Source organism: Saccopteryx leptura, chromosome 7, assembly GCF_036850995.1.
Source record: "Saccopteryx leptura isolate mSacLep1 chromosome 7, mSacLep1_pri_phased_curated, whole genome shotgun sequence".
NCBI lineage: Eukaryota > Metazoa > Chordata > Mammalia > Chiroptera > Emballonuridae > Saccopteryx > Saccopteryx leptura.
This window is the reverse complement of record NC_089509.1, coordinates 60,837,295-60,855,402: the sequence shown is the minus strand read 5'-3', so window position 1 is coordinate 60,855,402 and position 18,108 is coordinate 60,837,295. Positions and strand designations below refer to the sequence as shown.

Below are 18,108 nucleotides of genomic sequence, written 5' to 3'. Positions count from 1 at the left end.
TTAAAAATAAAAACCACAGGAAAAATATTGAAAACAAACAAACAAACAAAAAAACACCCACAAAAAATAAGAATAAAAAATATAAATCTAAATTTAAATTCAAAAGAGCAAAAAATAGAAGAAAAAAACAGAAAAATAAATTTTGGTTTTGAGAGGTTTCCTCCAATAGGTGTTGCTGCATTACATGTTCTAGCTCTGTGAAGTCCTGGTGTATCCTCCTCTGAGATGTTGCTGTCCCAATGATGTAGGTGGGGCTGCTGTCACATTGGTGGGTGGGGTGTGTTGTGAGGGCTTTACGGCCTCGACTTTACATCTTCAGCTTTCCAGCTTTAAGTCTCTAGCAATGGCGATCTCAGGCTCCAGGCGCTCCTCCCCTCGTCTCAACAGACCTGGGGACCAGACGTTTAGCACCTCTGTTCTTCAGGGTAGAGAGGGCCTCTGGAGAGCTAGTTGTGGGGTTTGTCTCTGCCACTCTAGGTACCGCACGGTGAGAGCGTTAGGATCTGGAGGTTGGGGGTAGCTGCACTTTAGCTTTCTCTGTCTGCTGAGTGCAGGCTGCAGGCAGACTGGGCAACGCTGGCTTTGACCTCACGCTCTGGCCCCTTTGGTTTATCTCCCCCTCTGCCATTCTGTCTCACTGCTCCTCCTGGCAGAAGGAGACCCAGTTACTCCGAGTTTTCCTCTCAGTACCCTTTAGACAACATCCAAAAGCCTGAGCTTTCCTCTTCCCCGTGTTCCAGCATAGAAAAAATAAAATAAACCTAGTCACTCCAGGTTTGTCTGCCCACCACAAATGCGTTTTATCTACCACCTACCTTTTCACCCTGTCCCACCTTTAGTCCATTCAGTGCACAGGTATTTTGGGTGTGCCTGTGAGCCCAGCTGGGGTTCCTTCACTTCATTATAGTTGTCTCGTTAGTTGAAATTTCAAGGGAAGAGATCAGGAGTATCTCTCAAGCTGCCATTACTCTGACGTCATTGGTTTTATTCTTTTAACCAAGTTTTTATTGAACCTTATTTGTACAAGCTACTGTGATAGATTCAAGGTTTATATTAAGATATATAAGACCCAGTTCTGTACAAACAGCTATACAAGTTAACTGTGATAAGAGGTAGAGTGTAATATGTCTCATAATTAATGAACAAGTAAAGAGCTGGAGGTTCACAGATGGGCAAGATCACATCTAATTGGTGCAAACCATCTAAGGCTTCATGGAGGTGGGGTGTTTGGGGCTTAGAGGGCTGCACTGTCTACTGCATGTGCTGTGTGCTAAACTTGAGATTTAGACATCTTAGTTACTATTACTTATCTTACCATCCAGTGTTACTCATTGCTTGCTCTGTCTTACCATCTATTGCTGCTCTTCAAAATTGAAAGGAAAAAAACAACAGAAATCACCTTGAATAGATGAGAGAGAAGGAAATAGTTTCCCTCAGACTCCAGGTTCCTCTCATTTGGGTGGATAAAGCTTGGTGTTCAAGAGCTCAACTCTTACCCACAGCCTACTAGCTGTGCAGTTTTGGGAAGTTAACTCTGTAGGCCTCAGTTCTTTCAACTATAAAATGAGGATAAAATATATACCTCATAGGCATGTTATGTGTAAAATGTCTAACTGGGTGTCTGGAACCTAAGTACTTAAATAATAACCATAATTAGTAGGTGCTATAACTCTAGCTAAGTATGGCTATATGTACATATGTGTATATATATGGTATACATATAGATATAGAGATACAGATATATATGTAGATGAATGATATACATTTGTCTGAAACATCAGAACATTAATATTGGTTCTGAATTTTAGAGCTAGCAGTTCTTATGACTTGAGAGCTTTTTAGCAAAATTAATACAGAAATGCAGTTGTAGTTATTGAACGAATAATAGTGGCCAAACCATCAGCTATTTGAGAGTAGCTAAGAACATTTTTACTTAAGCTGTTTCCTATCTCTTTACTATCCTAGGTAGCTGCCCAAATTATCTAGTATTTCTTGGTTAGGTAGAAAAAGTATTCAGGAACGACAGTATGACTCTGCGGAGCTTACAGTAGACTTTGCCTCTCAATGACAAAATGTACACTTTTAGCCAGCCACAATTATTCTGGATGAGACTACCATTAATATATATATGTATATATACATATATATATATATATATATATTGACAGAGACATGAGAGAAAGTCAGAGTGAGGGACAGATAGGGACAGACAGGAAGTGAGAGAGAGATGAGAAGCATCAATTCTTTGTTGTGGCACCTTAGTTGTTCATTGATTGCTTTCTCATATGTGCCTTGACTGGGGGGCTGCAGCAGAACAAGTGATGCCTTGCTCAAGCCAGCAACCTTGGGCTTCAAGCCAGCGACTTTTGGGCTCGAGCCAATGACCATGGGGTCATGTCTGTGATCCCACGCCCAAACTATCAATCCTCACTCAAGCCGGCAACCTTGAGGTTTCAAACCTAGGTCCTCTTGTGTCCCAGTGTGATGCTCTGGATAGACCTGCACCACTGCCTGGTCAGGCTACCAGTAATATTTTTATGCTTTGGTTGAATTTTAGCTACAGCTGAAATACTGAGGATGATCTATAATAAAGATCCTGGATCATAAATACTCAGAAAACATAAGAAAGCTACCTGGGTTATATGAGTAATTGTTTTCTTTAAGTTAGTCATGTAAATATTGCGGAGGAAAAAAATTACTGTTAAATTTATCTTTGGAATTTGTTTTTAATCTGGTGCCTATTGAGAACCAATTATCTTAACTTTAGGTAGTGCATTACTGAAGAATTTGTTGGCCTTTATATTTTTAGTCATCACATGACCATCTAGCTCTAAGCTGAAGAATAATTTAGGTTAGGCCAGGAAAATTTTCCATTGTATTTTCTCTTGGAATGGAAACAATTTTTGTCTCATATTAATCACATGAGTATAAATTTATGAAAATGAAATATCTGTAGGTGTAAATATTAATTTCTTTTAGTTACTTAGAAATGTTTTTTATTAATATTTTTTTCTTTTTCTTATATGGGAAGCAGGGAGGCAGAGAGACAGACTTGCACATGCACCCCAACAGGGATCTACCTGGCAAGCACCCTATGGGGCAATGCTCTGCCTGTCTGGGGCCGTTACTCCATTGCTCGACAACCAAGGTATCTTAGTGCCTGAGGTGAGGCCATGCAGCCATCCTCAGCAGCCGGGGCCAGCTTGCTCCAACCGAGTCATGGCTGTGGGAGAGAGAGAGATAGAGAGAGAAGGGAGAAAGGGAAGGGTAGAGAAGCAGATGGTCACTTCTCCTGTGTGCCCTGACCAGGTATCAAACGGGGACATCCACATGCCAGGCCGACACACTACCACTGAGCAAACTGGCCAAGGCCAATTTTTACAATTTTTAATTTATTATGTTGACATGGTTTCAAGTATCCCACTCAAGATAACACCCTCTACACAACGCATTGTGCCCCCCCCCCCCGTTCCCCATAGAAATGTTTTTAAAAGAATAAACCATTTTAAAAGAAGGGACAACAGACTTAGGTAAATAATAAATTGGGGGATGTTGAGAAAATTAGCCATCCAATATGTCAGTATTTAGCATGGTTTAAGGACCACTTCATGTCCTAATTAAATGAAACTCTTCATTGGGCACATACTCCCTACAGATTATGAAATCTTAGATTAATTGTTTGCATTAAGCACATGGACTGAATTAAATAGAGTTTTAGATTCTTTAAATATAGTGTAATATTAGAATCATAATGGGTTAAACTTAGTTACTATTGTATGAGGAAACAGATGGGAGACATTTAGGGAACCAACATGAGAAACAAGCTTCTTATTGCCCCACAGTAAAAAGTATAGGTATTGCTCTTTTTTTTTTTTTTTTTTTAAATGAGATGAGGGGAGATAGTGAGACAGACTTCCGCATTTGCCCCAACCGGGATCCACCTGGCAACCCGTCTGGTGATGCTTAAATCAACCAAGTTATCTTTAGCACCTGAGGCCAATGCTTGAACCAATCAAGGCACTGGCTGCTAGAGGGGAAGAGAAAGAGAGAAGATGGAGAGGGAGGGAAAGAGAAGCAGATGGTCGTTTCTCATGTGCTCCCTGACTGGGGATTGAACCCAGGATGTCTACATGCAGGACCGACACTCTGTCTACTAAGCCAGCCGGCCAGGGCCGAGTATTGCTTTTAAATGGAGGTGGATTTGAGTCTATTATCCAGCCCTCACCCTTTCTTATTTTAAAAAATTATCTCCAAAAAAACATTTTTAATGATTTAGTGTTCATTTTTAAATTTATTTTTAATTATAGTTGACATACAATATTAGTTTAGATAGACAATAGTGATTCAGCTTTTATATACCTTGTGATCACAATAAATCTATTACCCATCTGTCACCATACATATTATTGACAATATTCTCTACGCTGTACATCACATTCCCATAGCTTATTTTATAACTGTAAGTTTGTACTTCTTAATCCCTTTCCCTTTTTCTGACCAGCTTCCCACCACCCTCTCCTTTGGCAACCATCAGTTTCTTCTGTGTATCCATGAGATTGTTTTTGTTTCATTTTGTTTCTTTATTTGTTTTGTTTTTTAGAGTTCAGGTGTAAATGAAATCATATGGTGTTTTTCTTGTCTGACTTATTTCACTTAATATAATACTCTCTAGATTTATCCATGTTGTTGCAAATGGCACAATTTCATTCTTTACAGCTGAGCAATATTTCATCATACATATACATACACACACACCAAATCTTCTTTACCCATTATCCATTTATTAGTGGACACCTAGGTGCTCCATGTCTTGGCTATTGTAAGCAATTTTGCAATGAACATAGGGGTGCATATGTCTTTTCAAATTATTGTTTTTATTTTCTTCAGGTAGCTTTCCAGAAGTAGAAGTGCTGGGTTGTACAGTAGTTCTATTTTTAATTTTTTGAGAAATCTTCATACTGTTTTTTATAGTGGTTGCACTAGTTTACAATCCCACCAACAGTGCACAAGGGTTCCCTTTTCTCCAAATCTTTACCAACACTTACTTGTTGTCTTTTGATAATAGCTAGCCATTCTGACATGTGTGAGATGTTATCCCACTGAGGTTTTGATTTTCATTTTCCTGTTGATTAGTAATCTTTTCATGTGTCTGTTGGCCATCTATTTGTCTTTGAAGAAATGTCTATTTAGGTCTTCTTCCCATTTTTTAATTTGATTGATTTTTTTGATGTTGAGTTATATGGATTTTAAATATATTTTGGATATTAACCCCTTACCGGAGATACCATTTGTAAATAACTTCTCCCACTCAGTAGGCTGCCTGTTCATGTTGTTGATGGATTCTTTCACTGTGCAAAAGCTTTTTAGTCTGATGTAGTATCATTTATTTTTGCTTTTGTTGCCTGGCCCAAGGAGACATATTCAAAAAAAATCCTGTAAGACCCAGTGTCAAAGAGTTTACTGCCTATGTTTTTTCTAGTTTTATGGTTTCAGGTCTTACATTTAAGTAAGATTTAATCCATTTTGAGTTTATTTTTGTATATAGTGTAAGAAACTGGTCTTATTTCTCTCTTTTTTTCTTGCATATATCTGTCCAGTTTTCCCAATACCATTTATTGAAGAGACTGTCTTTTCCCCATTGCATATTCTTGCCTCCTTTGTCATAATTGACCATATAAGCCTTGGTTTAATTCTAGACTCTCTATTCTGTTTCGTTGACCTATGTGTCTGTTTTTATGCCAGTATCATGTTGTTTTGATTAGCTTTGTAGTATAGCTTGCAAGCAGGGAACACAGTATCTCTAAATTTGTTCTTCTTTATCAAGATTGCTTTGGCTATTCAGGGTCTTTTGTGGTTCCATATTAATTTTAGAATTATTTGTTCTAGTTCTGTGAAAAATGTCATTGGTAGTTTGATAGGGATTGCATTGAATCTATAGATTGCTTTAAGCAGTATGGACATTTAAACAATATTAATTCTTTCAATCCATGAGCACCCCAACACCCCTTTTCCACATCAGCAAACATCCAAGGGTCCTTCCTGTAAGCACAGTAACACTAATCTGGGACCTGTGTATGTGAGGAATTATTCCCAACGGGCTCCCACTATGGCCTGACCTCAGCTCTTTGAATAATGAATACTGAAACTACGAGTTAAAATACGGTTGGATCTATTTAAGTATAGACCAACAACAAAACAACTCAGAGACAAACTAACCACTTCAGGGTGTTAGCAATATTTTATGCATGTTCCTTTTTCTACATGAAAATAGTATAATATCTAAACTCCTTTTCTTTTCCCTCAAAATACTTACCAGCTTTTGCTCATCTTTAATAAAATTTGGTTTTAGTTAACTAACCTCAGTCCATATGCACAAAGAAGGGCATAGATCAGCCTTTCATAATTTACCTGGCAGTGGTGCATTCTTTTTAAAACCTGGTGCTGCATGTTAATTTTCCTTTGCTTTTAATAGGTAACAATATATTCCATTTTGTAATAATGCATGACTCATTCATTGCTCATTGTCTTCCCACTGTGGGTCTTGATTTTCCTTGAGCTAGCAAGAACATGAGGAGGGAGAAACAGAGACGGAGGAAGTTGAGGAATACAGTACTTAAATACTGTTGCTTGATTTTCATTGGCTATCTCCTTTCCTGCGGTGACCAGTCTAATCCAGCCTTCCTTGTCAAGTCCCTCCCCTCCCCCACTCTCTGCTAGGAGCTGCACAGGGTGTCTGTGGCTAGAAACTGATTGCAGGCAGTATGTAGGAATCTTTCATTCAGAGTGGACGTTAATATATTCAACAGAGGAGAAAGCTTTTAGAAATGTATCATTTGTCAAAATTGGATGGCTTTTAAAAAGGGAGAGATGCTGAATGTTTTGTATGTTAGCATCGACTATTTCTGTTCAGACTCAAGTTTTCAGAAGCTTAAATATAGAGCCCTTTAAAAAAAAAGGAAGAAAGAAGAATTTTTCTGGTTAGTTGACCTCTTTTTAAGAAGTGCTTCATCATCTTCCTCCACTTCTCTGTGATGTTTCTCTGCAGCTCTCTGTAGCTTAGGGTTCTGTGCTGGCTGGCAGAATGCTCATTTGTTAGCTGAATAGAGTTCATCGACAGACATAGATCAATATAGGTTTTATTTCTTTCCTGTGAATTTCGAAAATGCCATCCAAAGAGTCCTGGTCGGGTAGGAAAACTAAGAGAGCCACAGTTCACAAATCAAAACAAGAGGGCCATCAGCAAGATTTATTGATAGCAGCACTGGGAATGAAACTGGGTTCTCAAAAGTCATCTGTGACAATCTGGCAACCTCTGAAACTCTTTGCTTATTCGCAGTTGACATCACTTGTTAGAAGAGCTACTCTGAAAGAAAATGAGCAAATTCCAAAATATGAAAAGGTTCACAATTTCAAGGTAAGAATATTTTTTTTAATCTTATAAGAAAGGAAATGTACATTACTTGAAATTCACAATATTAAAGCAGTATCTGCTGATGTCTTTTTAAAACTAGGATGACTGGGCTAAAATATTCTTGCTATTTAGGGAATGAAGGTGTTTTAAGCATGGGTTTAAGCAGAATAAAACTAATAGAATCCAACCCTTTTTTCTCTAATGCTGATTTAGTATTCTGTTTAATCAGTGTATTTCAGTGGTAAAAAATATTGACTATTTACAAGGTCTCATTGAATGATTTTGGCATTATTCTTATTTGTAAGGCAAATATGTCTCTTGGGTATTTTGTGAAAAGATTAGACCTTATCTCTGTTTCTGGTAAAAAAAAAAAAAAAAAAAGAGCTTTGGCTATAAGAGTCATGTGCTGTTGCATCTGGATTGAGCAGATGGTCTGCATTTCCCATAGTTTCTGTCGTTTCTCCTCCATAAGGGAATTGACCATGATGAAAGGAGACTGACTGACGGCCATGGGAGTGTTGGTGCTACCGACACCAGCATCTTCTCAGCCTTTGAGTATTTGCTTTCACCTTGTGTGTGTGTAGTTTTAAATTATTGTGTTAATGTGTTTTACCAACTATACTTTAATTATCTTTCATCAAAATGATGTGTGTTGATTCAAGCTGTGTGTAGATCTTGCCTGTATTTATAGCATAAGACCTTGAAGTTCAGTCCTTTGCAACCTAATTCAAAGAACGTACAGTGTGAGGCCATGCATGAAACCCAGTTACATGTAATGAGTAAATGGATGGACTGGCATTTCCCTAGTAACTTCCCAGTAATTAAACAACTTTATGATGAAGTTCTTAAAACATAAATATTTTTAGTTCAGACAAACTGTTACTAGTTTCTATGTTGGGGGTATCTGGTTTCAGAAGATGCTGCTGCTGAAAACCCTGTTTTTTTAATTTGTTTATTAATTGATTCAGCAGAATGCACTAGGCTTTGTAGCAGAAAATCTTATTCCAAATTTGCCAGTTGTCCTGATTTTTAACACCAGTATTTATTTTACTCACATGCTAAATACAAAGCTCCCAATACGGTCTGTTTTTTCCATAGTGAGGAGGAGATTTTTATGATACTCAGACCATTTTAGGATAAAGGACAGATTCCATATGTATGGGCTGTGTAAAGATTGCTAATATTTCAGGGTAAACCAAATAGCATTTTCTTCTTCTTCTTTAATCTTAAGGCCTTACCTTTTAGCTGGTATCTTTGATTTCAGATGAAACTTGAGACCACAAATAGGTCTTTTCAAGGATTTGCATAAACAAGCATATATTCCCTAATTTTGGGGTTGTATTTCCAATAGTTTCTCCACTTTAATTAGCACATGGCTTTAATGAGGAAATTTTGTATAGCCAGAAAGTGCTGACTCTGGGACCAGTTGTGACTCTTGGTACCCAGACTGTTTTAATGGTATTTGTCTTGGGGGAAAAAAAAGCACATGAAAAATTAGAAGTCTGCTTCTTTCTCTGGAGCTAAAAAATTAAAACCAGCTTAGGCATACTGTTTTAAAAAAAGTATGCTCAGGAAAGAGCTTATGTTAGATAGTGAGTTGTAGTACATACTTTTTAGAGTTGCTAATAAAGTCAAAGTCTCAGAATTTTACTCTTTCCATTGAAATGACTGTTACTTTAAAATGCTCCTTATTTTGGCATTATTAAAAGAAGAGGAAAGAGGGAGTCGAACTTGACTTCTGAGAGCATCCCCCAAAGAATTCAGACTAGGGCAGAAACAGTTCCCTCCTGCAGATGTGTTCTCTTAGAAGGTCACCGCTGTGATATGGAAGTATTTACAGTTCCGAGGTTTATTGTGGGAAAAACGCTGAGCATTTACATAATTGTTCACGTGGCCTTGCCAGTGACTATTTTCTGTGTTGGCAAAAGTGTATTCTGCCTACCCACGAGCCTACTCACCAAAGCCTCATTTCACTGTGGTTTTCTTTTTTGCTTCTTGAAGTGTCCCGTTATGTAACCTTGTTCTGTGGTGTTGGACAGCTGCCAAATCTTATTTCAGAGAGTGAAGCCAGGAGTGTCTCACATCTTTGGTGAAAGCATTCACCAAGGTGGAAAAAAGAAATCAGTTGGGCCTAACACCAGACAGGTGTTTGTTTATTAAGAGTTTTGTTTTTTTTTTTAAGAAGGGAAGAAAACAAAACAGAAAGGCTTCCTATTTTGCTGTTATATAACATGGTCTTTTTCTTTTTTTCTGTTATAAGGATTTGGTAAAGCATTGATTGCAAGAAAGATCACTGTCTCTCAGGGGGGGGTCATTTAAAAAATACACCATTTTTTAAAAAAAATGATTATCCTATAAAGTTGTCAACATAATTTAGAGAAAAAAATAATTGTAAATGTCTTCTGGATCAACCTGTCATTTTAAGACTGCCCACATCCACGCCTGGCCTGTGGTGGCGCAGTGGATAAAGCATCCACCTGCAATGCTGAGGTTGGCGGTTCAAAACCCTGGGCTTGCCTGGTCAAGGCACATATGGGAGTTGATGCTTCCTGCTCTCCCCCCTCACTAAAATGAATAAAAATAAAATCTTAAAAAGAAATAAACTGCCAACATCCTAACACAAGAAAGAGCGAGCTAATTTCTAGAGCAGACTAAACAAAAAACTTCTGACATTAAAAGTCAGACACAGGCCTGACCAGGCGGTGGCGCAGTGGATAGAGTATTGGACTGGGATGCAGAGGACCCAGGTTCGAGACCCCGAGGTTGCCAACTTGAGTGCGGGCTCATCTGGTTTGAGCAAAAGCCCACCAGCTTGAACCCAAGGTCGCTGGCTCCAGCAAGAGGTTACTTGGTCTGCTGAAGGCCTGTGGTCAAGGCACATATGAGAAAGCAATCAATGAACAACTAAAGTGTCACAACGAAAAACTGATAATTGATGCTTCTCATCTCTCTCCGTTCCTGTCTATCTATCCTTCTCTCTGACTCTCTCTCTGTCTCTGTAAAAAAAAGTCAGACACAGGCACCCCACCAGCAGCGAGTGCCCCCACACCTGAGGTGCTCTGGACAGAGATGACTGAGGCCCCGCCTTGCCTCAGGGGCTTGCTTATTGTTCATACGACCTTGGCAGATTGCTTCATCTCTAAACCTCTGGTTCTGCATCAGAAAAATGGAGTTCCTCATATGTGTGGGACATGGTAGCCACTATTTTTGTTATTACAAATTACCCCCTAATGGATATTGTTTTCTGAATCCAAAACTGTTTTTCTTGCCAATTATAGAGGTCACAACGCAATCAAGAACCCTGATGTGATTGTGGGGGGCCACAGAGCCCTTGCTTCTTAACTCGCTTCCGGACAGTGTCAATTACATAAGAGTAGTTACATTTTTATGCACCACAGAATACAGTGAAATCCTCTGTATTTCTTTTACTCCCTCTGTTAAAGTATTCAGTGTTTTGTTTGGTATTTTTAATTCAGATAGTTCTATAAAATAAGATTATCTGTAATAACAAAAATAAAAGAAACCTGGCTACTTAGGCAAATTAAACAATTAAAAAGAAAACATTAAGAATTTTAGTAAGTACTTTAAAATGAGTTTAGTGAGAAGATACTTAAATTTTTTTTTGACAGAGACAGAGTCAAAGAGAGGAATAGACAGAGACAGGTAGGAAGGTAGTGAGAGGAGAAGCATCAGTTCTTCATTACAGCACCTTAGTTGTTCAGTGATTGCTTTCTCATATGTGCTTTGACTGGGTCGGGTGGGGAGGGTGGGACAGCAGAGCGAATGACCCCTTGCTCAAGCCAGCGACCTTGGACTTTAAGCCAGCGATCCTGGGGTCGTGTCTATGATTCTGCACTCAAGCTGGATGAACTCGTGCTCAAGCTAGCAACCTGGGGGGTTCGAATCTGGGTCCTCTGCAGCCCAGTCCATCGCTCTATCTACTGCACCACTGCCTGGTCAGGCTTAAAAACCTTTTTTTTTTCTTTTTTTTTTTTTTTTTTTTTTTGTATTTTTCTGAAGCTGGAAACGGGGAAAGACAGACAGACTCCTGCATGCGCCCGACCGGGATCCACCCAGCAAGCCCACCAGGGGCGATGCTCTGCCCCTCCGGGCTGTCGCTCTGCTGCGACCAGAGCCACTCCAGCGCCTGGAGCAGAGGCCAAGGAGCCATCCCCAGCACCCGGGCCATCTTTGCTCCAATGGAGCCTCGCTGCGGGAGGGGAAGAGAGAGACAGAGAGGAAGGAGAGGGGGAGGGGTGGAGAAGCAGATGGGCGCCTCTCCTATGTGCCCTGGCCGGGAATCAAACCTGGGACTTCTGCACACCAGGCCAACACTCTACCACTGAGCCAACCGGCCAGGGCCTTAAAAATCTTTTTTAAGGTAGTCTTGTGGTGACTGGTTGATTTTTGAGTTTAAGATACTTGGCTTCTGCATATAAATGAAAGATGTGACCTGTTATATTAATAGGTTTAATGTTGCCAAAATAATATGCAAGCAATGAATCCTTAAATGTGGATTGATACTGCAGTTAAAACATTATAACATGAACCTTGTAATATTTAGTAAAATTATTGCTTTAATATCTACTGGGATAAAGTAATAATAATGAACCCATCAGTCTGGGCCAATAAACAAGACATTCTGTGGTTTAGTAAACTGAAGAGTAGAGCTGGCCAGCCCCTGCTGAAAATGATCTTTTCTTCTGAGAATATAGACAAATTCAAGCCTTATGGTCTTTATTTCTATTTGAGAGTTAATACAAAATGAACCAACAGATAAAAATAAATGTAGTAAAAAATTTGAACTTAAACTACATGCTCTATAATTTCTCTTATATCACTATTAAATTCTCTGATCAATTATATTTGGAAGCATTTGATTTATTAATATATTGCTTTTTTGTTAAAGTTTTATTAAGGCTCATATGGGACAAAATTTTAATATATTAATTTTTTAAAGAATTAACTAAGCCTGACCAGGTGGTGGCATAGTGGATAGAGTGTTAGACTGGGACACAGAGGATATAGATTCGAAACCCTAAGGTCGCTGGCTTGAGTACTGGCTCATCAGGATTGAGCACGGGGCCTTGAGTGCAGGGTCTCTGGCTTGAAGCCCAAGGTCACTGGCTTGAGCAAGGGGTCACTCACTCTGCTGGAGCCCCACTCCCACCCCTCACCCCCGTCAAGGCACATATGAGAAAGCAATCAAGGAGCAACTAAGGTGACACAACGAAGAATTGATGCTTTTCATCTCTCTCTCCCTTCCTGCCTGTCTGTCCCTATCTGTCCCTTTCTTTCTCTATCTCTGTTTCTCTCTCTAAAAATAAAAGAAAAAAAATCAACTAAAACATGTGAAAGAATTTTTTAAAACTAGTTATATTAACAGTCAGTGAAATGTCATATTCAAGAACTGAGCCTCCCATCTTTCCACTTCTCTCCATTCTTCCTTCACCTGTCCCCACATCCAGCAAAATGCCTTGTAGATGTTCAGGCAGCATCTTGTGAGCGCACAGCATGACACGGGACCTATGTGGTGATGGTGGGAGCTGTTGTTATTTTGAACCCACTTCTTATGGCAGTTGGAAATTTCCACACAAATGTAATCTTAAGACTTGTGTTCTTACAAATGGGCTTTTGAAATCAAATTCTAGTGAGTTTTTTAAAATGAAACTCCCAAATATTGTGTTATATTTGATGGAAGTATCTATGTTCACATTTTAAGTGCTTAGAAATTTAAATATTGGTTTGAATTAATAGTAATATAAAATAAGTTAAATGCAACATAACAAAGTGGAAAAGGCAACCTGGAACGTCGTCTCATTATTAAGCTGCCGCAATAATGTCACTTGTCATTGCTTCTCCCTCTGTATATGAACATGGAGTGTCCAAAATTAACATTTTTAAAGGAATAATGTTTTCCTCCAAATAGGTATATTATACATATGTGTGTAGATGCATGTGTGTACACACACACAATTCTTGATTCCTAATGTGGTGAGTTTTAAGAAAAGATAAAAATAAAGATCAGTGCAGCGGGGATTTCTGTCCAGGGCAGTCAGCCTTACAGAAGGCAGAGAGGGAAAGTAGGAGATTAAACAAGGTCATCTGTAAAGTCCCTTGTAGTCATTATGTTTCTTATTGCTCTGGTAGAATGCTTATCAGATGCTATGGAAGCCAAAGGTAATGAAGGCACACTCCTCAGCTTTTTTACTTCTGCCCCTGCTGGCAGTGAGAAGGATCGCAGAGACCGAGCTTGTACTCGCACTGAGGCCCCCACGTTCCGCCTCACGTTGGGGCCCTCCCTATCTCAGCCCTGTCTGTCCTCACGGGGCAGAGGTCTGGCTGGGGAACTGATTATGAAACCTCGAGTGCATATCTGGATCATGAAGGTGATTGGAACGATAACTGTCTGCCATTAATAATCCAAAAAGAGACATTTCACAAGACTCTTGTTGGTTGGCACAGCGTTGCTTGTACTTCTTCATAGACATTTTTTTTATGGGCTAGAGAATTTAAAATGCTATACTTAACTCAGGAAAAACCTATGATTTCATAAATTTGAAGAATTAATATTGCTAATACAGTCATTCTACCCAAAGTGATCTACAGATTCAATGCAATTTTTATCAAAATCCCAATGACATTTTTTACAGAAATAGAAAGACAATTCTAAAATTCAGATATACCCACAAAAGGCCTCAAATAGTAAAAGAATCTTAAGAAGAAAAAAGCCGAAAGTATCACACTTCCTGATTTCAAAATAAATTACAAAACCACAGTAATCAAACAGTATAACAGACATGTGAACCAACGGAACAGATTAAAGAGCCCAGGAAAAAAGTCCATGTATTTACTGTCAACTGATCTTCAACAAGGGTGCCAAGCCCAGAAAATGAAGAAATGATAGTCTCCTCAATAAATGATGTTGGGAAAATTGGATATCCACATACAAAATAATGAAATTGGTTCCTTATCTCACAACATATACAAAAATTAACTTAAAAACAGATTAAAGACTTGAATATAATCTCTGGAACCAAAAAAAAACTACTAGAAGAAAACAGGAAGAAAGCTTGTTGACATTGTTCTGGGCAGTGGGTTTTTGGATGACACCAAAGCACAGGCATCAAAAGCAAAAAAAGAAAAGTGGGACTGCGTCAACCTAAAACACCTGATCGGCAAAGGAAACAACAGAGTGAAAGGCAACCTATGGAATAGAAGAAAATATGTGCAAACCATCTATCCGATAAGAGGTTCATGTCCAAAATATATAAGGAACTCATACAACTCAATAGTAAAAAAAAAAAATCCCAAATGATCCAATTTTAAAATTGACAAAGCACCAAGAGTAGACATTTCTCAGACGAAGGTTATACAGATGACATGGCCAACAGGGACATGAAAAGGGGCTCCGTATCACTAGTCATCAAGGAAATGCACATCAAAACCACAATAAGATATCACCTCACACCTGTTAGAATGCCTGCTCCCCAAAAGACAAAAGATAACCAGTGTTGACAAGGATGTGGAGAAAGGGGAACGCTTGTATACTATTGGTGTAAGTGTAAATTGGTTTAGCAATTAGGAAAAACAGTATGGAGGTTCCTGAAAAAATTAAAACTACCTTCTGATACAGCGATAAGTTAGCTTTGAATTCTGCTGATTATTCCTTTGCTGTGCAGAGTATTTATTATTACATGGAATTCGCATGTCTATTTTTGCTTTTGTTGCTTTAAAATTGGGAAATTTAGAAGTTTTTCTTACTTGGAAGTTGTTAGTGGAATTTATTGGGTGTCCTATTTCTTTTGTGGAAGTAAAAAACAAAAAATGTAGAGAGTAGTTTAAATTTGGGGAGATCCTTACAAATTCAGAGAAGGGCAGAGAAGGTAATTGGGTCAATCGGATTTGGAAGTTTGTCTTTCTCCATAGGAGACTGTTAAAGGAACATCTTAAGTGTCTATTTTATGTAATTAAAAACAACAAAAAACCAAACTCAGGCCAGCCTTTGAAATTAAGATGTAGCGTTGCCACTTTTAAATACCTGAAGAAGGGCCCTGGCCGGTTGGCTCAGTGGTAGAGCATCGGCCCTGCGTGCAGGAGTCCCGGGTTTGATTCCCGGCCAGGGCACACAGGAGAAAGCGCCCATCTGCTTCTCCACCCCCACCCCTCCTTCCTCTCTGTCTCTCTCTTCCCCTCCCGCAGCCAAGGCTCCATTGGAGCAAAGTTGGCCCGGGCGCTGAGGACGGCTCTGTGGCCTCTGCCTCAGGCGCTAGAGTGGCTCTGATTGCAGCAGAGCGACGCCCCAGATGGGCAGAGCATCGCCCCCTGGTGAGTGTGCCAGGTGGATCTCGGTTGGGTGCATGCAGGAGTCTGTCTGACTGCCTCCCCATTTCCAACTTCAGAAAAATACAATAAATAAATAAATAAATAAATAAATAAATAAATACCCGAAGAAGGACCCTGACTCTCTCTCTCACCAGAACCTATCCTGATTCTGTTATTCCCAACCAAAATCTTTTTTGGGACCCTCTGGCAGACAAGTACATGTAATGTGGCACTCATTCTTTCCAGCATGTGTGACTTAATGTTTTAGGAAATTTGGTATCTCTAAAGTTTATGCCAAAGTAAAGAACCAGCTCAGCATGTGACTCCCAACACAATAATAAGTAAAGGATGTAAACCCATAAGAACACATAATTATAGAAAGCCTCTTCTTCCCAAATTCCATTCTCTTAGTTTATGTGTCCACACAATAATCGAACCCCCAAGGATTGGTTTTCTTCCACATTTGGGAAATGTTGGTACTTTAAAGGCAACTTTCATAGTCACTTGTGTCATATACCCATTCTCCCTTTCCAGATTTAACTGAGGGTTAAGTTTTTATTCTATCCTGGTTATTTTGTAAATTAATAGGAGAGATACATGTATAATATTTCCCAACTCTATTTTTCAAAACATGTTTAATTGAAAAATTATACTGTCATACTTCATCTTCTTTGTGACCCAGAAGACAGAGAGTCTTACTTAGGAGGCCTACTGTGACTTTAATAAGATTGTCAAAGCATGTGCCTAAAGAACATGTACATGTCATAATATCTTATCTCAGTTACTGTCTACGTCGTCCCTATTATCTCGGTACACTTATTATCATATTTAGCATTCCTTATTCCTGTGTGATAGTACATGACACAAAAATATCATCACTATTATCAGAGAGTCCAAAGGGCAGAGAGAACAGAGACATGCTTATACAACAAAGGAAGTGGAATATAGGTCTAAGATATATTTTAAGTAAAGAATACATGGAAATGTTGATTTTTCATTCTTAAATATTTTGACACAGTAATGCTGGTAGCTGAGAAATCACTACAAATTATTTTTCTGATAGACACCAAAAATATCAGTAGTTTTTTCTCAGGTTTATTCTTCTTAAATTATCTTAAGGTTCTTCTGGTTGCAAGATAGGAAAGCTAGGAAATGAAAGGGAACAAGCCGAGCAGGGTTATACTTCTGAAGAACAGCATCAACCACTCATTTTCTATAGTTCTGTATTTTTTGTGAAGTAAAACTAGAACTTGGGTGTGTTTTTTAAAGTGTTATCCAGATGTAAAAATTTAAAAGAAAATAATATGTCCATTTTTCGGTTATGGGAACCAGAGGCTTCTTGTCATATTAGGTGATATCCTCCAGACTGTTGTAATAATGACGATGTTTTGGCTGTCTGTGTGAATGGATTTGCCCAAATCAGGCCTAAAATGTCAGGCTCACTCTTTTCTCTTTTGTAGAGCTCCCTTTGTTTGGAGTTGCAGCTCTTGCATGTGCTACACCCTGATCACTCGCTGCGCTCTGCCGCAGAAGCTTGGGTAGTGCCCTAAAGAGAAGGTCCATCTCTGGGAAGCATGCAATTTTGCTTTGGTGGTTGCTGTTACAGATCATTACTCCAAAATTGTATGACATTGCTTCAGTGTGTCTTTTTAAAAATATATTTGGAACCCATGACATATTTACCATTTAATGAAACAAATAGGAGACTGTCCATTTCAATTTTTGGAATGCCCAGCCCATACTAAGGACAAAAGGGAAATTATTGGCTCCCGTAGGAAAACATCTGGTGCTAGTTGACCTTGGAGCTTAGCAGTGCCACCAGAACTCGGTCTCCAGGCTGTGTCTTCATTTTTTAGGCTCCTGCTGGTGACAGGATGGCTAGCAGAGGCTCCAGCTCTCTATATTCTCAGATTCTGGGCAACTGCAATAAGAGATTGTTTCAGCAAAGGGTCTGGGCAGTCGTTCACCCGATTATCTCATATGCCCTTCTCTGAACCAGTAGCTCTGGTTTCAGGAGAACAGAATTGATTATTGGCCTAGATCTAGGTCACATATTCTCCTGGAGCTGGGGATGCGGTCAGTTCCATATGTTTCACGTAGGTTGAGGACTGTTATTGAAAAATAAGACATTTATTCCTTGTGGCTAAAATAGTAAGAAATGCCCACTATAAAAAATGACAAATGAAACCGCTAATTACAGGATCCTAATGTACAAACTACTGAATACAACACGTTAAGGTACCACTTTGTTGGGAGAGATGTGCTTGTACAGCAGCACAGTGACACAGAAGTCTAAGCAGTTCAGCCTCTATAAGGGACACTGCGACTTGCCGATTCAGTTATTATTTTACACATATAGAAACTGAAGCCCA

General features: G+C 39.0%; 1 protein-coding gene and 1 non-coding gene across 6 annotated transcripts in view; both read left to right on the top strand.

The window, feature by feature from the left end:
* The window catches only part of CHN1 (chimerin 1), a 204,957-nt gene that overhangs the window by 146,320 nt on the left and 40,529 nt on the right, over nt 1–18,108 (top strand). For 4 of the 5 annotated variants that reach the window (XM_066346029.1, XM_066346030.1, XM_066346031.1 and 1 more), the window contains one exon: nt 7,337–7,414. In XM_066346029.1, the coding sequence (XP_066202126.1) occupies nt 7,337–7,414 (78 nt within the window). Of the gene's footprint in view, nt 1–3,073; nt 3,149–7,336; nt 7,415–18,108 lie in introns of those variants that run through there. The other variant, XM_066346034.1, reaches the window with a different exon arrangement.
* On the top strand, nt 15,463–15,538 carry TRNAA-UGC (transfer RNA alanine (anticodon UGC)). The gene has a single exon. It is a non-coding gene; the product is annotated as a tRNA-Ala (tRNA).